The sequence below is a fragment of the Erythrolamprus reginae genome, chromosome 2, assembly GCF_031021105.1.
Source record: "Erythrolamprus reginae isolate rEryReg1 chromosome 2, rEryReg1.hap1, whole genome shotgun sequence".
NCBI classification, from domain to species: domain Eukaryota; kingdom Metazoa; phylum Chordata; class Lepidosauria; order Squamata; family Dipsadidae; genus Erythrolamprus; species Erythrolamprus reginae.
Window position 1 is genome coordinate 197491948 of NC_091951.1, and position 22378 is coordinate 197514325.

At 44.1% G+C, this 22378-nt stretch overlaps 1 protein-coding gene across 1 annotated transcript; it reads left to right on the top strand.

Moving 5' to 3' along the window:
- The first annotated feature begins 1737 nt into the window (after positions 1 to 1737).
- LOC139161646 (hepatic lectin-like) lies at positions 1738 to 21915 on the top strand. The gene is made up of 6 exons (XM_070741065.1): positions 1738 to 1826; positions 5103 to 5207; positions 8869 to 8901; positions 9617 to 9768; positions 18223 to 18335; positions 20447 to 21915. The coding sequence occupies exons 1-6, from the start codon at positions 1739 to 1741 to the stop codon at positions 20580 to 20582; spliced, it is 627 nt and encodes a 208-aa protein (XP_070597166.1). The 5' UTR covers position 1738; the 3' UTR covers positions 20583 to 21915.
- The last annotated feature ends 463 nt before the right edge of the window (positions 21916 to 22378 follow it).

Sequence of the window (22378 nt, forward strand, 5' to 3'; positions counted from 1 at the left end):
AGAGAGCGCACGCACCCAGGCTCGGGTTCGTAAGGTGAAAATGGTTCTTAAGATGAGGTAAACAAATCTTAAACTCCGGGTTCGTATCACGAAAAGTTCATATGAAGAGGCATTCGTAAGACGAGGTATCACTGTAGCCTAATTTTAATCTGATCCTTTCTGCTTCCTGTGAGAACTTTGGGCTGATTTGTTCGATGATCCGTTAAGCTTATTTTCTATAAGTACTATAAGCTATAAGTTGACAACAACTTGACAGCACATGATCAGTCAATCGGTCATGTCCTAGGGGCAAGATAAGGCAACATCATTCATTCATTCATTCATTCATTCATTCATTCATTCATTCATTCATTCATTCATTCATTTGATTTATATGCTGTCCCTCTCCAAGAACTCAGGGCAGTTTACAACATATAAAAAACAATAGAATAATGGAAGTAAAACAGAAAAAAAATGTATTAGTAGGGTATCAGTACTTTGTGATTAAATACAAGGCTTTGGGGGGGGGAGAGATTAAAGCTTTATTCTGATGAAATTTAAATCCTAGAGCCTTTAGTATATGATGTGGACTTGTATATTTATCAGATTCTGAAGGCTGTTCAACTCTCCCCATTCTCTGAGTGACATTAATATTAAAACCCGAAATATAAAATAAGAAAGAACAATATACTGGTATGTCCACAAGAGATACATTCAAATTAATATAAAATTCTCTAAGGGAAAGTTGGAAATTAGATGAAAATTGTCCAGGACTGTAAAATCCAGTGGTGCCCTCCTGAAGCAGGTCATACCAGTGTTCCCTCTAATTTTTTGGGGGGGTGGACGGAAAAGTATAGTGTCTGAGCGGCAGTCCCTTCGGGACTGGGCGGCACAGAAATAATAAATAAATAAACAAACAAACAAACAAACAAATAAAAAATCCACCCTGTTTTGCCTCAGAGAATTTCAAAATAAAATACTGTACTGTGTGTCTATAACAGTGAGCTCATAATAGGGCAACTCTATCAATATCAAAATGCCACTTAAATAGTTGAGCTAGTTTCAAACTAGATTTTTATTTTCTTTCTCTCTTCCTTACTCCCATTCTTTTTCTTTCTCTTTTCCTTCCTCTCTTTTTTCTGTTTCTCTCTCTTCCTCTCTTCCTCTCTCTCTCCTTCCCTCTCACTCTTTCTATCTCGGCTTCTGGGCAGGTTTGAAAAACTCTGAGTTGATGATGATTTTTAAGTGAGCTATAGCTCACTGCTCAGCTTAGAGGGAACTATGGGTCATACCACTGTCTCCTTTAAATTCAGTAGAATCACTTAATCCCTCAAGGAATCTAACATTAAGCATCGACTTAATCTAAACCATCTCCCAAGTTGTTTACTAAGCCAGGAGAGGCATAGATCCAGGGGTGCGGATGGGGGGAAATGCCTAAGCCATGCCCACAGTGTGGAAGTAAAATTTTTGGTAGCCCTTCACTGTATAGATCTAATAATGAAGTGACCAGGTTTGCCGTCCAAAGATCATTCTCCACTTCCTTATTAGTTAGAAACCCAAACTCTTCCCAAATAACATCTCAAGTTTGTACTTCAAGATTGTGCCTTGACAGGATCTGCCCAGTAAGAGCCCAATTCCAAGCAAATTTCCTTTTCATATTTCCAAGAAGCAGCAATGGAAGCGGGGGAGCTTATGTATTATATTTAAGTTCCTCAATTCAACCTATAAAAACCCACTGCTGTCGTAAGCTCCATACACAATGATTCCTACTGATGACTGTGAACAGCAAGTGAAAGATCAAGAACAGTTAACAGAAATCAGAGCCCACATGCCATCAAGAATAATTGGTAAATACTTTTTATTGATTCAGTTTAATAGTTGGGGAAAGACTAAAAATTTGTTTAGCATAACAGCTCCTTATTAGCTGTGCTTGCCTGGTTTTAAGAGGAGCTATGATGTCATATTTATCATAAAACTCACCACTAGAATGAGAGAGGGCTTGTTTTAACTGAAACAGTTCCAGGATCATTTGAGATGAAACTAAATGTTAAGGTTAGTTAGCCTCCCCCAATTCTGTGATGGCTTTATCCTCAATTATTTCTAGGTGATTTTTCAGTATAGCAAGATATTCTGAAAAAAATAGTTTCTCCTAGCTGGATCAAAGCATTCCCCATTGCCTACTTTCAGCACACAGGGATGTCTTACTCTAAGTTGGGGTAGAAGTGCAGTCTTTTAATCTCAAAATATTTTTCTGTCCCAGATTAAGAGGCTATGGAATAGTGTAATTCTCTAATTCTTCTGTTATAAGTTCATTAACTTTGAAATTACATTTTTGTTAAAAAAATGTATTGAAGCTTTCAATAAACATAGCAACAATTAATGCAAACTAAGCTAGAAAAAAGAAAGCCCAGAATATACGGGGCGGAAAAGAAAAGAAATAGAAGTAGAAAAAGAAAAGAAAAGAAAAAGACCATTAAAAATGCATAAACTGTTATACTAACTTTCCCCCATCCTTCAAAGTTAATTTTAAAAACAAAACAAAAACCTCTTCTTTCCATAGTCTAACTCTTATCTATAGGCAGTCCAGAAATCATCTTTTCAATCCTACTTTAGCAAAAAGTCCTTTAGGAGTTGCCAAATATCAAACAAGTATTTTATCCCTTATCAAATAGTCCAACTTTATATTCCTTTTTTGCTCTGCGCAATCTTAACCTTTAAATCATGCTTATGGCATCACAGGATTTGGTCTTTCATCACTTGTTGGCATTTAAAAGAAATCTTTGAAGTTTTTACCAGGCTTCTTTGTAAATCCTATAAAGGGGCATCATTTAGGATTTCTTACCACATCTGTTCCATGTCCAAGACCTTTTCTTGATTTGTTTTTTGTACTCCCATTTTAGTAATCTCAATTTTGTTATCCTCTATCACGTAAAAGTTTCTTAAGTTAACGTTTTTCTCATCAACTTGTAAAAGTTTATCCACTGAAACGTGTATCTGAGATATTATCTATTAATATTTCAGTCCATATTTTTTTAAAAAAATCTCCTTAAGATAAGAAAAAGTTATAGCCAGTTCAGTCATTTTATCTCTTTTTTGCCTGGTCTTTTAGTTCTCTGTACTGTCCAGTTGCAACCTTAATCAAGCCGCAGTTCCTAATATTTATTTATTCATTTATTTATTTATTAGATTTGTATGCTGCCCTTCTCCGAGGGCTCGGGCGGCTAACAGCATATAATATAACAATACATTACAATGGCAAATCTAATAAAATTTAAAATTACAATCCAAAAATCCAATATTTAAAAACAATCCTACCAGTTCAATCATACAACATATACAGTGTATCTCATTTCACTGGCCAGGGGACTAAGACCTACCGTATTTTTCGGTGTATAAGATGCACCTTTTTTCTCCCTAAAAGAGGCTGATAATTAGGGTGCAGCTTATGCTCTGGATGTAGCTTCCCTCCCCCCCCCCCCAGCCCTAACTAGTTCCTAGGATGTTCCCAGCTCTTACCCTTCAGGGTCTTTCATTGTTTCTCTCTGTGAAGAATGTTTTCCAAGCCCTAAGTCTTTGCAGGGTTTTTCCATTACTCTAACTTGCTTGAGTAAGTGTCTTTCAAGCCCTAACCAGCTGCTAACAATGTTCTCAGCTTTTATCGGCTTGCAAGCGCTTTCATTGTTATTCTCTGCCAATAATGTATTCCAAACCCTGTCTTTGGGGGGGGTTTCGTTGCTTTACTTGCTCCAGATATTTCTTTCCAACCCTAACCAGGTGCTATTAATGTACCCAAGCTCTTTCATTGTTACTTCTTGCGAAGAAAGTTTTCCAAGTCCTAAGTCTTTGCAGGTTTTTTCCCCATTGGTCTAACTTGCTCCAAATGTTTCTTTCCAGCCCTAACCAGGTGCTAACAATGTTCCCAGCTCTTACCCACTTGCAAGCTCTTTCATTGTTACTCTCTGCAAAGAAGAATGTTTTTCAAGCTCTAAGTTTTTGCAGGTGCTAATGATGTTTCCAGCTCTTACTGGCTTGCAAGTTCTTAACCAGGGGATAAAATAATGTGCTGAAGCTGACCAGACTAAGGACATTAGTTAGATGAATACCTGGTAAACAGATTCTTTTCCCTATTTTCCTCCCAAAAAAACTAAGGTGCGTCTTATATTCCGATGCGTCTTATACTCTGAAAATATAGTAATTGCCCCAAGCCTGGTGACATAGGTGAGTCTTAAGACTCTTACATCAACACCCTCTTTTTCCAACTGTGTATTATTTTAAATTATTTAAAATATTTAAAATTTAAAATTTCTTAAATGTGAAGAAGGTAAAAATCATTAGCTACCAGATTAATCTCATGGCTTTCTAACATCCACAAAATTTTAACAAATCATGAATTTAAATTTAAAAGCAGTGGTGAACAGAATTATTTTGTCTATATTACATCATTCTAAGCCTATGATTTTAATATAGTTTTACACATAGAATAGGTGATTAAAATATGGCACCCATGACATTTTTGACAACTTACCTCCTTATTTTATTGATTTGTAGCAAAGAGCATAAAACCTAGCTCTAATTTGGATTAACTTTCTGAGCCTGAGAAAAATTATTAGATTATATGCCCTGCATTTAAGATTAGTAACATAATTCCCCATGAGTCAAACTTTTCAGACAGAAAATATTACTTTGGTGGCATCACTGTTTAGTACAGAGCTAAAGGGGGAAAAAGAACTCAAAAGAAATACTGGTGTTTTATTATTGCTAGGTTATTTATGTTTCATAGCAATCTCCTTATATAGAAAACTATATCATTGCTCTTATTACTATGGGAAATACAGCAAGATGACATAGTCAGGGTTGCACACATTCCTAACATTAGAAATTAGAAATATTATTAGAACATCATAGTAGAGCATTGTCTATCCAAAGGTTTTATTTCATGAGGAGATTTGAAAGCACAAATATTGGAAATAATTTTCATGCTAGATTCTAACATTTTCTCTCCCCCCACACCCTCCCTTCCTCCTTCCTTTTCCCCTCCCTCTCTGTCCTCTCCCCTCGCCCTCTCTTTCTCTCTCCCTCCTTCTCCCTCTTTCTCTCTTTCTCCCCCTCTCTCTCACCTCAAGACAAATATATCCCACAGTGGAAATGGACATCTCATATTATTTATGTGCTTCTAGCCATTTCTTACCTGCTGATCATCGTATTGTTTGGGCTTGTGGCATCCCAAGGTAAATCACGTATTTTGATTTCTGACATAATGGGTGTGTTTCAAGACAAAATGTTGTAAAAGGTGGCTTTAAAACTCTCTCAAATTGTTAGTATTGTAGAAAAAGCAAGTTATTGAACCCACAAAACATACATTAATTTCCAGATGACTTCGTACAATATAGAACCATGTGCATCAGGAGACAAAATATAAGTGTCACCTTTACAGCTAATTGCCATATGTTATAATCAGAGGTGGGTTCCTGCCAGTTTGCTCTGATTCTATGGAACTGATAGTAACTTGGCAACCTGGGTCACTAGAACCTGTCACACCCTCGAACTGATTCTTTCAACAGCACCATAGGCTCCACCATCTTGGTTTTTTGCTTCTGCACATGTGCAGAAGATTTGTTTTAGCACTGCACATGCGCAAAGTACCCACGCATTGTGCCACTGAGCGAACCGGCAGCGATTAAAAGCAGAACTCACCCCTGGTTATAACCCTGCAATGTCTTTGAGATTAACTTATAAAAATGGTTTGCTGAGCAAAGAAAAGTCATGCAGGTAAGTAAAATAATGGGGCTGATTTAGTTTTTTACAGTTTTGCTTTCATTTCTTCTATCAATATCTTCAATAGGAAGGGGGGAAAGTCAGAAATAAACCAAAATTTTGTGTTCAGACAAGGGACTTATAAATCAATTGTTGTAGATATTTTATTTCCTGGCCAGAATAAAATACAGTGCAAAGAATTAGTCTGCAAATGGATTTTTTGATCAAGTCTGAAATCAAAAGGAAATGATCCTTTTACAAAATGGATTGATAGAATTAAAAATTGAAAGAAATGGATTGAAAGAAATGGCTCTTTGAGGCTTCTTCTCATTCTGCCCTTCAGCTACGTCATTATTTATTCTTTATTAAACATTCCATCTGCACATGCAAAAGCCCAATTATGTAAGTAATTATTTGGAACTGAGTCAAATAGATTCCAACTAAAGGCCAGAGGGAAGTTGAAAAGTTCATGAGCTGAGAAGTTCATTTGGCTCTGCATAGTTCATTTAATACATTGAGGTTTGATTTAATAATTAATTGCTACAAGTGTTGCCATATAATAAGTAAACAAACAAACAGACAAACAAACAAACCACTCAGCAAACAAACAAACAATAGAAAGTTGTACCAAACTTACAAAGCCCTATGTCTACAATTCCTACTTTTTTTCCATATTGTGGCAAATAAGATATAGATAGATATCCTGATTCTCCCAGAAATAAGACATTCCCTAATAATAAGCCTGATGAAAAATATACTGCAATATAGGAACCATTCAGTCAATAAAACCACAATTAGGCAAAACAAATCACCATTAAAATTACACATAAATTAAGCCAAAGAAGGAGGACAAAGAGAATTTTAAAAACTTCACAGGTAGAAGTTCTTAAAAGTTGCATTGAAATATCAGAGAGGGCACCCTTGAGCCACAGCTCAATGTTTAATTAGCACCCTTGAGCCACAGCTTCTACTGCAGAAATGAGAGGCCAGGCGAAATATCGCCTGGCCGAAAATTGCCGATGGCGGGAACCAACTCTGCTCCCCCATCAGCTGGGGGGCGTTCCCCGTGATAGCGCGGGAACGCCCCTGAGCAATCAGCGGCCGCTCAGGCATTCTGGGAAAGCTGAGGGGCGGGGCGTGTGCCCTTTATCAGGGCTTGCTTGCCCCCCCCCCAGCTTCCCTTGCCGACAAGCTCGCCGCAAAACGGACAGCTACATCATTATTTATTCTTTATTAAACATTCCATGTGCACATGCAAAAGCCCAATTATGTAAGTAATTATTTGGAACTGAGTCAAATAGATTCCAACTAAAGGCCAGAGGGAAGTTGAAAAGTTCATGAGCTGAGAAGTTCATTTGGCTCTGCATAGTTCATTTAATACATTGAGGTTTGATTTAATAATTAATTGCTACAAGTGTTGCCATATAATAAGTAAACGAACAAACAGACAAACAAACAAACCACTCATCAAACAAACAAACAAACAATAGAAAGTTGTACCAAACTTACAAAGCCTTATGTCTACAATTCCTACTTTTTCCCCATATTGTGGCAAATAAGATATAGATAGATAGATAGATATCCTGATTCTCCCAGTAATAAGACATTCCCTAATAATAAGCCTGATGAAAAATATACTGCAACATAGGAACCATTCAGTCAATAAAACCACAATTAGGCAAAACAAATCATCATTAAAATTACACATAAATTAAGCCAAAGAAGGAGGACAAAGAGAATTTTAAGAACTTCACAGGTAGAAGTTCTTTAAAGTTGCATTGAAATATCAGAGAGGTCACCCTTGAACCACAGCTCAATATTTAATTAGCACCCCTGAGCCACAGCTTCTTCTGCAGAATTGTAAAACAATTCTACTTTCCTACCCATTGTTTAAAGTATTTTCTGGCTAGCAGAGAGTTACAGTTGTGCTCAATGCAGTCAAAACACCTGTAAATTAGCCCACAAAACCATTCATCCATCTGTATATTTTATGTCTCCATGTCTCCCACAGATGATGTTTCTATAAACTACCAAAAAAAAAATTACAAGTAAAATAGTGGGAGGGGAGAAAGGGGGGAAAGAAACTCCCCTCTTCATCCAATCTGGTTAATATCAATTTTATACATTTTTTTACCCTTTCTAAATAGAACATATTCCCTCTCCTTTCCATGGCTCACCTCTTAAGTCAATGTTTCCCAACCTTGGCCACTTGAAGATATTGGGACTTCAACTCCCAGAATTCCCCAGCCAGCATTTGCTGGCTGGGGAATTCTGGGAGTTGAAGTCCAAATATCTTCAAGTGGCCAAGGTTGGGAAACACTGTCTTAAGTAAACAAAACAAAGTCCAAATACTACACCAATCAATCTTTGCATGCATGACCCCCATTTCCAAACTTCTAGTGGGCCCAGTAGGCCCATTTTTCATCTTCTTCAGGCTTCAGTGGCTTCCATGGAGTGTGGGGAGAGCAAAAATGGCCTCCACTGCCCCCCAGAGGTCAAAAATGCCCTGCTAGAGCCTCTGTGCAAGCTGAAAATCCACTGGCTGGTGCACACATGCATGCCGGATCTGAGCTAGGACAATGGCTTGCGTGTCACAGGTGGCACGCGTGCCATAGGTTCACCATCACGACTATAGGCTACTTTGCAAATGTGAGCTTGATGTAATCCCAGCCATTCCACTCATATGCCAATCATAAGAATGACAGTTTCCACCGTCTGCTTATGAGGAACGGCTGTCCAGAGTTGTAAATGTCACCTTTGTTTTGGAGAAATTAACCCCAGCTGAGATTCAGCATCCAGACAGGATTCCCCTCACAAAATCTGCTAGCCAACAAAAGCCGGCAAGACCAGCCCACCATGGTTCTCACAGGATCTGCCCCGAAAGGCATGAGCTTATCAAAGCACAAATATATTAATGGAGGAGGAGAGGAGGAGAGAGAGAACAACAACTGTAATTTGTGAAGGATTCTTTCCTTTGAGGCTTGAGACATAGGTTGTAGAATTCAAAAGTTGTTACAAAGCTAACTCCAGGTCTAGATTTTTTTTTTCAGATTGCTTAGGATCCGTTTTGAATATGGTATTTTTATTACTTCTCAACGAGTAATATTATTATTGTGTTCATTTCTATTCCTACAGGAAGCAGCAAATGGCAGCAACATCTAGAAAACCGTAAGTCATTTTCAAGAAATGCAGGGGCTGCAGGCTCGAATTGTTGGAGGGGGGGGGATACTAATTAAAGTAGATCCCAACATAGCCCACAACGGAGCCCTTTAGGAGAATGAATATCAATACAATGCATTTTCCAAATCAGGATTGCACTCTGGCACCTCAGTTTTAACCAAGTAATTTCTTTGCATACCATGTGATCCCAGAAAACATGGCAAATAAAGTAAGCCTTCTAAGCCTCTGTACAAGGGTCCCCTGAGTAAAAACACAATCACTGCTCTGAGGATCAAATTCCACCATAAAATCTGCTTTTCACAGTAAATTGTTGCTTAGGGATCTTGGAGGTCTTCTAATCCAACTCTCTGCCCGGGGCCATCATTTATTTCCACTACAATTGTGGTTCAGACATCCCTAAAGCAATTCTGTTTTCCTCTCTCCTAAATTCCAACATGGTCTCTTCCTCTTTTCAATATACTAAATAATTTACTGAGACTAAGTTTATTCCTTTGAGTTCTTTCAGAGGGAAACACTAAATCCACTCACACTGTCCTTGGTGCATAGTTGAAGTAGCCTTCCAATCCACAGACTTAGTTTTCCTGCTTTTATACTTCAGAAAAACTACATGCTTCCCAAATACCAGCGTAACATAGCAGACTTCTAGACCAAAATCTCTGGCAACCAGAAACCAGAAAAGTTCTTTTATTTTCTTCTTTGCCAGTGTACCCATGTGGAGCCAAAAGCAGAGAATGGAAAGATTATAATGGTGCATGTTACTTCTTCTCCGTCGATCAAGTTATTTGGCACACAGCAAAGAGTAAATGTGAAGAAATGAAGTCAGAATTGATAGTCATTACCAATCAGGAGGAACAGGTAAGAATCCTGGTATTTGTTTGCAAGATACCATATCCAGGTTGAAAAGTTGCTACCAATTCCTGACTATTCACAGCTATGTTGAGAGGGAATATTTCCCCACCCACTACTCCTCTGTTACAAGTTACTGCCCTTTTCTCCTCCTTAATTTTTGAAATACAATTTACGCTAAGGTAAAAAAAAAGAAACTATTTTATTTTTGTTTGTTTTGTCAAGTACATATTGATGGTACACAAAGATATAATAATATTCATATACATGATACTAGTAAAAAAGAAACATTAGGACAGGAGACGGAAGGCACTCTGGTGCACTTATGCATGCCCCTTACTGACCTCTTAGGAATTGGGAGAGTTCAACAGTGGATAGTCTGAGGGTAAAGTTTTGGGGCTTAGGTGATGATACTACAGAGTCTGGTAGTGAGTTCCATGCATCAACTACTCGGTTACTAAAGTCGTATTCCTGCAATCAAGTTTGGAGCAGTTTACTTTAAGTTTGTATCTGTTGTATGCTCATGTGTTGTTGTGGTTGAAGCTGAAGTAGTCGTTGACGGGAAGAATGTTGTCGCAGATGATTTTATGGGCTATGCTTAGGTCGTGTTTAAGGCAACATAGTTCTAAGCTTTCTAAACCTAGAATTGTAAGTCTAGTTGAATATAGTATTCTGTTGCAAGTGGAGGAGTGGAGGGCTCTTCTGGTAAAATATCTCTGGACATTTTTTAGAGTGTTTATGTAAATCACTAGGAGGTGACTTACATTGAATACGTTACACAGGTAGAAAATGCTTAGATATGTCCTCTGATGTATTTTTGAACAAAGCAAGATGATCTGTACAAAGTACTCGTCATTGCTGGAGAGACGGAGTAACGACACGGACACCAGAGCTGGATTTAAAATTGGGTCATTTTTATTAACATAAATTTGCATAATTTATTCAAATACTTTGCATAAATTAGCATAAACAACTATGACCCGGAACTGGACCTGCAGGGTCAAACAAATACTTCCGGGGCGGAAATGACGTTATGCCAGTAAACATTCCTGGGCAACTCATGGGCGTATCTCGATGCAAGGACCAGGTGAGGGCCAGGCCGTCACCTGTGACCTTTTCTGCCATGCTGTGCATGAGGGGGGTCCCACCGGCTAACCCGAATCGGGGAATTAAAGGTGCAGGACCCAAAGACAGGTTCCCCCCAGCTGCTCAGGCAGAAACTCCCTCCATGAGCTTGCGGAGAACCTGTCAATCATCCCCAAAGATGCCCAAGGGAGAACGCGCGGTTGCTAAACCACCCAATTTTCCGCCCCTAACCTGCCTACCCAAATGACCAAAGGTAAGCCAATTAACCTAATTAATGCAAGCACCCCCTAACCGCACATCCGTCACCCCAGTGTGGAATGGGCGAAAAAACAGCTCGGCTAAGAGGCAGAACTGCAAAAAATTCCCATTCGGCCCCCTAAGGGCGACCCAGAAGCACACTGCAAAATAGTGGAGGGCGGGCGGGTGTCTGCTCAGAAGCTCGGTCCGGGCGAAAAGGAAGAGCCCCGGGCCTGCACGCCCTTATATAGGGCAAGCAGGCCCCGCCCGGACCAATCAGGGCCTGGCCAATCAGGCCCTGATCTCCCGAGCGAAGTCTCGCATCGCGAGACTTCGCCCGGGATCCAAAATGGCGGCCGCCATGAGGGACCGTGTCTCCCGGTCCCTCCAGCAAAGCCTGCCTGCCGGGTAAGTCCGGCGCTGCCCTTGCTGGAGAGACGGAGTAACAACATGGACACCAGAGCTGGATTTAAAATTGGGTCATTTTTATTAACATAAATTTGCATAATTTATTCAAATACTTTGCATAAATTAGCATAAACAACTATGACCCGGAACTGGACCTGCAGGGTCAAACAAATACTTCCGGGGCGGAAATGACGTTATGCCAGTAAACATTCCTGGGCAACTCATGGGCGTATCTCGATGCAAGGACCAGGTGAGGGCCAGGCCGTCACCTGTGACCTTTTCTGCCATGCTGTGCATGAGGGGGGTCCCACCGGCTAACCCGAATCGGGGAATTAAAGGTGCAGGACCCAAAGACAGGTTCCCCCCAGCTGCTCAGGCAGAAACTCCCTCCATGAGCTTGCGGAGAACCTGTCAATCATCCCCAAAGATGCCCAAGGGAGAACGCGCGGTTGCTAAACCACCCAATTTTCCGCCCCTAACCTGCCACAGGAGCGGGGGTCAGATCTCTATCTTGGCCCCCCGACTCCCCCCTCTAGCTGCGCCAGCTCACGCAGAGACCGCTGCAGGTCCTGTAAGAAGATGGCGTTCCCCTGGTCAGACAGGTGAACGCCATCATTACGATAGAGCCATGGCTTATCTATTGATATAAGGGGATGAGGTATTACTACTCCACCCAATTCTCTCACCGTTTTACCCATAGCCCTATTCACCCGTCTCCTAGCCCGGTGAATGGCCCTAAGGGAAGAGGCATCCCTCCACACAATCCTAGGTAATATTTCTGACCACACCACTTGCGTGGTGGGCCAGACCTCACGAAGCCTTCGCAGGTCTTCGCGTGCCTGGATGAGCAGCGCCAGGCCTCCCAGTATGCACAGGTCATTGCCACCTAAGTGCAATACCAGCCACCTGGGTGCGGCCACAGGACGCTGCCCACCCAGACCCCTTTGGGCGCGACTCCAGGAGCCGCCCCCCATATTGCCGGGCGCAGCCACAGAATGCTGACCGCCCAGCAACGCCGGTAGGAGACCCTCCCACCGCATACCTCTCCGGCCCATCCAGGTAACGTTGACCCACCGCCCCAGGGACAGGTGGGTCCCGATGGCGCTCCTGGCTGCCGCGCGGCCGGCCCAGAAAATCATGCTGTGGCCACACAGCAGCGCCGTCGGTTTCGTGTTAGCCTGGGGACCTGCAACAGGACACAGACACAGAGAGGTTACCTAGCCTAAGCCCTGCCTGGGATCCTCAGCGGGCCTAACATAACCCAAATATGCCGCTGACCGCCAGCGGCCGATCTCCCGAATCCGATGGGCCGGGAAACCAGAAAGTGCCGCGCTAGTGGCGGCGCCGATACGGAACGAATGCGTTCCATATCCGGCGGGATCCATGCCCACCTGGGCCATCGCCCTAGATACTAAAGCCCAGAATTGAAAACGGGTCAGAGGGGTACCATCACAATGCCTAAACAGGTACCCCTGACCTGACCCCCTCATACCACAATAAAGCTGTAGGGCGGCCACCGGACACACCGACTGGTCGGTGGCCGCACTAAGTTGTAAGGTAACCCCTCTGCGTAGCTGATCCGTTTTAGACCTCCTCACTACAAGGGACACCCCCCCTTGTCTAAAGGCCAGATCAGCGAACTGGAAGGCCCGGAGCGAAGTGTCAGCCTGAGACGAAGCCATGGCCTCGCTGACCCGGAGGGCCCCAAAGAACATGACACTAGCCGCTGCCCTAAAAAGACGGGCCTCGTACAATGAGGAACACAGACTGCCAAAAACCACGTTGATTAAAGACAGCTGCTCCACCGTCAGAGCCTGGCGAGTGTCACCCGGGGTCCCCGCTTGCTCCCTAAGCCAGCCCTCCAGCATCTTCCGGATGCGAAAGTCACCCGAAAGATCAGCAAACCCCCCCGCCTTGGACAGAAAGGCGAGGCCGGCTAACCGGGACCGGATTGTCCTAACTGACAGGCCACGCTGCCTAAGTTGGACGCAAAACTCGGCCAAATGCTCTACAGGGACAGGCCAACAAAGCTGGTAACCCCTGCCCTGCCTAAACTCCCCAAACTCCTTACCTGCACGCTGGTATGCCCTGAGGGTGCCGGGCGCTACAGACAAGGAGATTGCCCGGGATGCCTCGCCTCTCCACCACTCTGGATCCCTCCCAGACTCCAGAGGTGGCTGGGGAACGCTTCTGGCAGTTCTCGGGCCCACGGGGCCAGGGTCCGAAACCTGGACAACTGACCACGGGACAAGGCATCAGCAACCCCGTTATCTAACCCGGGGACATGCTTAGCCAAAAACAATGCGTTTAGGGACAAGGACCTGTGCACAAAATGGCGGACAAGCCGCATGACCCTGTCGCTCTTTGAGGACAGGGCATTCACCACATGGACAACCGCTAGGTTGTCACACCAAAAGTGCACAGTCTTGTCCCTAAACTGCTCCCCCCAAAGCTCTAAGGCCACTATTAAGGGGAAGAGCTCCAAGAACGTCAGGTCCTTAACCAACGAAGAGGCACTCCATTCCGGAGGCCATGCCGACCAGCACCACTGGTCACCTAACACTACCCCGAAACCACAAGTCCCCGCGGCGTCAGAGCAGAGCTGCAACTCAGCTTCCAACAGAAGCTCGTGCCTCCAGAAAGACAACCCATTAAATCTATCCAAAAAATCCCGCCACACGCCGAGGTCAGCCCTGACCCCAGCGCAAAGGCGGGTACGATGATGGGGCAAACGGAGCCCCTTCATCGCATCATACAACCTCCTGGAAAAAGCCCTTCCAGGAACAACTACCCGACAGGCAAAATTAAGAATGCCTGCCAATTCCTGAAGCTGCCGTAGGGTCACCTTCCGGCAGCCCAGGACCTCATCAAGCTTCCGCTTAATCTTTACCAACTTCTCTAGGGGCAATCTAGAAGATTGCTCCTCTGAGTCCAATTCAATACCCAGAAAGGTAATCCTGGTGGCGGGGCCTTCGGTCTTCTCAGAGGCTAAAGGCACCCCCAGTTGAGCACAAAGGGCTTCGAAGCCCCGCATCAAAGCAAAACATTGCTCTGAATGCGCAGGCCCCGCCAACAGGAAATCATCTAGGTAGTGAACGACCGTACCCAGACCACTTTGCCTCCTGAGCGCCCACTCCAAGAAGGTGCTAAAACTCTCGAAAAGCGAGCACGAGACAGAGCACCCCATGGGCAAAGCTCTGTCCACGTAATAACCCCCCTCAAAATGGAAGCCCAACAGCTCAAAGTCGTCTGGGTGTATGGGGAGGAGCCGGAATGCCGACTTAATGTCGCATTTACCCATAAGGGCTCCCACCCCACACTTCCTAACCATAGTCACGGCTGCATCAAAGGATGCATACCGGACTGAACACAGCTCGTCAGGAATGAAGTCATTCACTGACTCCCCTTTTGGAAAAGACAAATGGTGAATCAACCTAAATTCACCACTCGCCTTTTTGGGGACCACACCTAAGGGAGACACCCGAAGATTCGGGAAGGGCGGCTCCGAGAAGGGCCCAAGGACCCTGCCTTCGGCAACCTCCTTCCCAATCTTCTCCCTAACAATGTCTTCATGACCAACAACCGACCTAAGGTTGTCAGACATGAAGGCCTTCCTAACACCCTGGTAAGGGATCCTAAATCCCTCTGAAAAACCTAGCAAGAGAGCGGCCGCTCTCGAGCGAGGGTGGTAGTCGCCCAACCAACCCTCAAGCACCCCTAAATTAATTGGGCTGGGCCCCTTTTCCCCCAGCAGGTGGGGGAGGCTTTGGGGGACCCGCGCCTTTCTTTTCAATCCCCTTCTTGGGGCGGGGGCACACGGCTGCGGAATGGTTTCCCCCACAACTTCCGCAGGCGTGACGAAACCTGCAAATGGGGCGAAAACACGCCCCCTTTGCAGCGAACTCGTGACATATTAAAGAGGCCCCCTTACTAACGGCGCCCGCCACGGCCTTGGCCGGCGCGGGCGTCGCAGGCTCCTCTTCCATAAAGTGACCGCTATCGGTCCTATCACAGCCCTCCTTCCCTGACATATGAGTGGCCTGGAACCACAGGTCCGGAACCACCATATCCCAAGGCAAGTAGGGGTCATGGGCAATACGCATACGGAAACCCTTGTCGTAATGCCTCCATATGGTGCCCCCATACTCAAAATGGGCCCTCGCTATCAGGTCGATGTACTTCAGCAAGGCAGCGGCCCTCCCCGGCTGCCTCTGAATGACCACCGACGCAAAGGTCAGAAAGGCATACAGCCACGAGCTGAAGCATTTTGTGACCTTTGTCTTTTTCACCTTCTCCCCAGGGACAACCTCCTTGTCCTGTTTAGGGACCTCCCTGTTCAAGATGGAGAACAAATCAACGTACTCCCCCCGCCAGATTGCCTCCTTAACTGACGGGTGCAGATGGTACCCTAAAGGTGTGGCGGGCAACCCGCAAGGGATGGCCCCAGGCTTGATGCTGGCGAACGGGTCCCACACCGTGGTGGCCCCCGAGCCCAGCACCCCAAGCCCCGGTGGATACATGAAGGGGACCGGTGGCATAATGGCCGGTGGAGGAGGAATCCAACCCCCTACCCCCACCCCAGGTGGGACAGGTGCCCCCAGCGCCCCCACTGGCGGAGCTGGCGGGGACCAGACCTGACCACAGGTGCCTGCAGCAGCCCCCGTGAAGCTGGTGCCACCCCCCAAAGCTGGCGGGATGAACCCGGGACCCTGGATGGGCAGGAGCGGAGATGTGCCTGCATGTGGTGCAACCTCACCTGCCCCGTAAGGGGTAGAAGCCATCCACGGTGGGCCCATCCTGGTTGGGCCCTGGAACGCTGACCATTGCCCAGGCTGGGCCATCTGTCCAGCATGGCCCGTCTGCCCGGTGCTGCCCGCCTGTCCGGTGCCCGCCATCTGTACTTCGTGGGCCACTTGCCCAGCTGGGGCCGACTCCTCTTCGGGGTCTGCGCCCCATGCTGCGGTGGCAGCCGAGGAAAGCCCCTCCGGGCCTGCCCCCGACCGCCACCTCTCCAACTCGTTGAGCCGCTCCAGGACCCTGGCCCAGGAGAGAGAAGGGGACACCTCGGGTTGAGGGACAGTGGGCATAAACCCTACCCCCCCCCCACCGGGATCCCCCCCGGGGGCCCCTCTGCCGCCGCCCGAGCCCGGGCAGACGGCCTGGCAGCCCTCCTAGGCCGCACCACAGGTTGGGCCGGGAGGGCCTTAGCTGGCCGCTTTTTAGGGGCCATACCACTAAAATCTATTTTTTACACAAGAAAGAATAGGGCGGGACCAAGCCCTCCCCCAACGGGCCCTGCACCACTGGAACAAGGCCTGCCCTAACAGCAGGCCTCAGTAGTGCAAAACCACCCAGGAAGCCAATCCCCCCTTTCAGTGGGCGACAAGGCCCAATACCAGGCCTTTATCCCAGGCCTACAATCCACCCAGCGACCCCCGCGGGCCCGCGAGGCCACCAGAAGGCAGAACCCCCCTCCCTCTACAAGGCAACAATGAGGCTCCAAACCGGAGCGGAGCCCAGCCGATGCTGGCTCCGCTGACGCTGAAAAGGCTTTTCGCCACCCCACAGGCCACTAAAATGGCGCCTCGCACGAGGTCGCCAAACAAAATGGCCGCCGGAGCAGAACGACCGAACGTCTGCTCAGAAGCTCGGTCCGGGTGAAAAGGAAGAGCCCCGGGCCTGCACGCCCTTATATAGGGCAAGCAGGCCCCGCCCGGACCAATCAGGGCCTGGCCAATCAGGCCCTGATCTCCCGAGCGAAGTCTCGCATCGCGAGACTTCGCCCGGGATCCAAAATGGCGGCCGCCATGAGGGACCGTGTCTCCCGGTCCCTCCAGCAAAGCCTGCCTGCCGGGTAAGTCCGGCGCTGCCCTTATTTTGATACATCAGCATATTCATTAAAGCTGGGTATTTCTTTTTCTTTTTGGAGAGCAGATTGCAGAATCTAGATATTGCACCACTGAATTTTGCCATGTCACTGAAAAACTACATCACCTGCATGATTTGGAAGGTCTTTTTTACCCATCCACCCACCAATACAGTATACCAATTTATGCCTGGTATATTTGTGTGTATGTTTGGTTTTTAATAAGGCTTTTTAGTTATTTTAAATATTAGATTTGTTATATGTTGTTTTATTACTGTTGTTAGCCACCCTGAGTCTACGGAGAGGGGCGGCATACAAATCAAATCAAATCAAATCAAATCAAATCAAATCAAATCAAATCAAACAAAACAAAACAAAACAAAACAATAAATAAATAAATAAAATGACTGCATTGTAGAGAACCCCACTAAGACTCTAGGATGTGTGTTGCTCCTTTAAGTTACTGTATCCCATTTTCACCCTTGAAGGGAACTCTTGCTTCATCCCACTTTTCTGATCCTGCCCTTGAAACCATGTTAACAATTTTGTCATTGCCCTTAGCTTCGAAAAACAAATGAGGGTGAAACTGAATTTTTTGTTTCCCACTTCCCTATTCTACTACACACATATCAGAGCCATGTTAGTTAAATTAACTAAAGCATATTTTTGGAATAAACACACTAGGAAGGCCTTGTAATATATGACTGTATTTAATTATTATGAATACAGATAATTTAATTATTATGAATACAGTTAAAAGAGTTCTTCCAGATGAATTCAACTTAAGTATTTTGGAACACTGCTGTTATGGGTTCTTCTGTTATAAATTTAATTCCTTCTTCCTTCCCTAACTTTTGGCACCCTAGAATTTCGTCCAGGATCAAGTCAGGGGTGACCGCTTCTGGATTGGACTCAGCGATCACAATGATGAAGGACAATGGAGATGGATTGATAGCACAGACTTCAGAACCAGCTACAAGTAAGACAAGCCTATGCAATGCACTTTTCATATCCTACCATACCTTTAGACAGGTGTCTTAACAAATTGCCTGAATTTTCCATTCTGAAAAAGCAGAAACACGGGTTTCATGCAGCTCCTTTCCTATTAAAAGTATACAACATCCTAAACCAGTATTTCTCAATGGTGACCACTTTAAGATGTATGGACTTCAACCCCCAGAATTCCCCACCCAGAATGCTAGACTGGAAATTCTGGGGGCTGAATTCCACAGATCTTAAAGGGGTTAAGGTTGCAAAACACTGCCCTAAATTAAGAGACATGAATTCTGCCACAAAACCTAAACTTCTATAATGTTTGGGAGAAAAGATGATTTTTGCCTATTTCTTTGTTTCTGCGCATGTGCAGAAGCAAAATCTCATGCAGAGGTGCACAGGGGCATGCATGCATGCGGCGGGGATGCACAAATGCACACGCATCACCATTTCCACTACCAGAATGGCGATTCCAGGCATACTGGAGGCAGCCCGCTCCTGATACTACCAGTAAGCGTTTAATAGGCAATGGAAAGCAGTTAGGAAAGACAAATACTGAATGATTGGCAGTTCTATGCATTCTAGAGACTTGGAAGTCCATGCCCATGCTTATAGATTTCCAATGTCTGAAAATAGCCAAAGCAACTCCAATGTTGAAAAGATAGTGAGATGAAAAAGCTGATCATCTAATAATGGCTTTAAATATCAAATGTTTCTCCTGGAAGATGGCCTCACTGGTGAAGGGGATTAGTTGACCCAGTTGATCACTAGAAGTAACCATAGCTGCTAGTTCTCCTCTATGTTTTCAGCTATTCCTTCTAACTTGAGTAAAGAACATAGTGAAGTTTCTCCTATTTGCCTTGTTCTCCTCTTTCAAGATGTTCAGTTTGGAGCTGAATAAAAATTCTAAAAAATCTGGAATTCACCTACTGATTCATCACTATTATCCTTGTTGCTCATTCATAGCACATATTTTTGTCAATCACCTTCCATTTCACTGCTACTCAACTAAGATAACAAGAAGTGTTAACAAGGAGAACATGGAGACACGGCTAGCTGGCAGTGGATTTCACTGAACCTTGGTCATTGACAAGAAGTCAGTAATGTCAACCATTAGGGATACACTTATTCACAAGTAAGAAGTAGAATGAAGAAAGTTATGAAGATAGCAATGTGGGAGACAGTGGCCACCCCAAATAATTTTAATGAGGCAATTTGCATTTAATCCCCAAGAAGCACTCAAGGGTGGGATTCCATCAAAACTTTAGAAGTTTTGGTAATAGCCTCCAGATGTTGCTAAATTATAATTCCTAATATACATCAATATTGATTATGATGGCTAGTACTGTTGGCATTTGTAAATCCAGAGGAACACTAATTCTGTGTCCTTTTATAGCTTCTAAGAGTCAGGTGAGGAAACAGTCTTCTCCATAGATGAGAAGGCAATGATATAACAATAACAATAACAACAGAGTTGGAGGGGACGTTGGAGGTCTTCTAGTCCAACCCCCTGCTTAGGCAGGAAACCCTACATTACTTCAAACAGATGGTTATCCAACATCTTCTTTAAAACTTCCAGTGTTGGAGCATTCATAACTTTTGGAGGCAAGCTGTTCCACTGATTAATTGTTCTAAATGTCAGGAAATTTCTCCTTAGTTCTAAGTTGCTTCTCTCCTTGTTCAGCTTCCACCCATTGCTTCTTGTTCTACCGTCAGCAGCTTTGGAGAATAGGTTGACTCCTTTGTCTTTGTGGCAACCCCCGAGATATTGGAGCACTGCTATCGTGTCTCCCCCTGGTCCCTTCTTTTCATAAGATGCAGGGCATGATGTGCAGAGATAGATATTGTGTTAATATTAAACCAGTCTCAATCGGGCAGATCCCCTGCTGAGTTTTGAACTCCTACATATGATTTCAGAAGTTTCATACCGGAAAACAGTGGAATATACAGTACATGCCTGACCCAAAGTCACCACTAGAAAAATACAGATCTTCTGTGTCAGGTTATACTTGGCAGGCAGATGATGATATGGGTGAAAAGGAAAGACCTCTCTTTCTGAATTTCTCTCAGATTAATTTGACTATCTTCTTTATTTAGGAATTGGTTAGAAGGTGAACCCAATGACAACAGCAATAATGAAGACTGCGGCGAGCTCTATACGGCTGGCAAATGGAATGATGTAGCCTGTAATGCAAAAAAATTTTATGTATGCAAAAAACCTTTACCTTCCTGAAAAATCATGGGCAAAAAAGAAATTGAAGAATGAAATCATTTACTTTGGAATCCTAATTATCCTGCTGAAATAGAGCTGTATATTTCACACACACACAAAGCCAACCCAATCAACTAGCAGAACATAACACAGCATAGCATATTGTACTTAGATATGTTGGAAGTAGCCACTTTGGTAATGGTGAAATGACGCTTCTGATCCCAGAGTTTTTTGAACACACAAAGCAACCAAAAGCTGCTTCATCCTTGACCTGTAACCATTTCTCTATCTACTGTATTTTTCAGAGCATAGGATGCACCTTTTTACCGCCCCCCCTCCCAAAAGAGGGTGCATCCTATACACTGAATGTAGCCCCACCCATCCATCCCCGCTCTTTGGTCTCTGCCTGCCAGCAATTTACCCCCTTGCAGCAAACAGCAGCAGAGCCTACTTAGCACAAGCTACTGATTATCTGCCTCCTGACACTCCGTTGATTGATTGAAGTTGCTGGCAAGCCCCTGTGCTAAACTGAAAGTGAAACTAAAGCTGCATGGAGGCAAATTGCTGGAGGGATCAAACGGTGCTGAAACTGGATGTTTGTTTTTTGCTGCAAGGAGGTAAGTCAATAACTATAAATGCCTCTAGAATGTTCAAATTATTAGACTTATTTTTTTAAAACTGCTTTATTTATTAACTTAACAAAATGAAGACGCTTTTTAAAATAAATACACAGAAATACACAGCAAATAGTGTATATCATCTGTGCTGTGCAGCCCTTAGAAGATGCTAACAATCTTCCCAGCTTGCAGGATTTTTTCATTGCTACTCCAAATAAGTTTTTTCCCAGCCCTAATTTTTTGCAGGTTTGTTTTCATTGCTACTCTCTATAAATAAGGTTATTTTAAGCTCTAACCACGGGATAAAAGAATGTGCTGAAGCTGACCAGACTAAGGATGCTAGTCAATTGAATACCTGCTAGGCAGATCTCCCCCCCTATTTTCCTCCCCCAAAACTAAGGTGTGTCTTATATTCCAGTTTGTCTTATACTCTGAAAAATACGGTATATTAGTTATAGTGATCTTGTTTAATTTAAAAATAATAATACTAAGATTGCAGCAGGCATCCTTGCCCATGGAACAAGAGGTCTTCATTGTATTCAAATCTTCATTTGAAATCAACACATCACATCACCTTAGAAACAGTTATCTCAATTGGCACTGAACAGATTGTCCGGTGTTGGGAACAGGCAAAGTCTGTCTGTTTCAATCTTTGCCATGTTCTTCCCTATCCTTTCCAGAGTACTTTGCAAAGTTGTACATAGGCCTCCTAATAAACCTCAATTTAGACACCTTTTCTTCATGTGTGTATTGGTGCTTTTCTCTAATAAAGCTAATGATGAAGTATGTTTTTCTTACATACGTGCCAGCTCAGATATACATTTATAAATTTTCCTTTAATGGCAAGTCAGATTCTAGATCTGAAAGCTATACATGCTTCACATTACATAAAAGGGCAGGGTGTGTGAAAAGGGTAAACACCGATCAAATGAATTTTCCTCTAATTCCCCCGAAGAAAACTAATAATGTTTAAAAAATGAAAATTTTGTTATGTTAATATAAACTATAATTCTATACTTGTTTGACAAATATAATAAAATAAATAAATAAAAATAAAAATGAAGACTAATTTTCTAACTTAGCTAAAGATATCCAGTATCACCAATAATTGGGACTGCTAAAGGAAGGAACTGGGGAAAATTACTGGGGAAAGCCTACTTAGCCTAATGCCCATTATTTCAGGTGCCTGTTTCCATGACA

Coding starts and splice junctions, on each gene's coding strand:
- LOC139161646 (XM_070741065.1), top strand. CDS start 1,739: ATGATTCCTACTGATGACTGTGAACAGCAAGTGAAAGATCAAGAACAG. Junction 1,827..5,102: donor CATGCCATCAAGAATAATTG/GTAAATACTTTT, acceptor TCTCACCTCAAG/ACAAATATATCCCACAGTGG. Junction 18,336..20,446: donor GACTTCAGAACCAGCTACAA/GTAAGACAAGCC, acceptor TTCTTTATTTAG/GAATTGGTTAGAAGGTGAAC.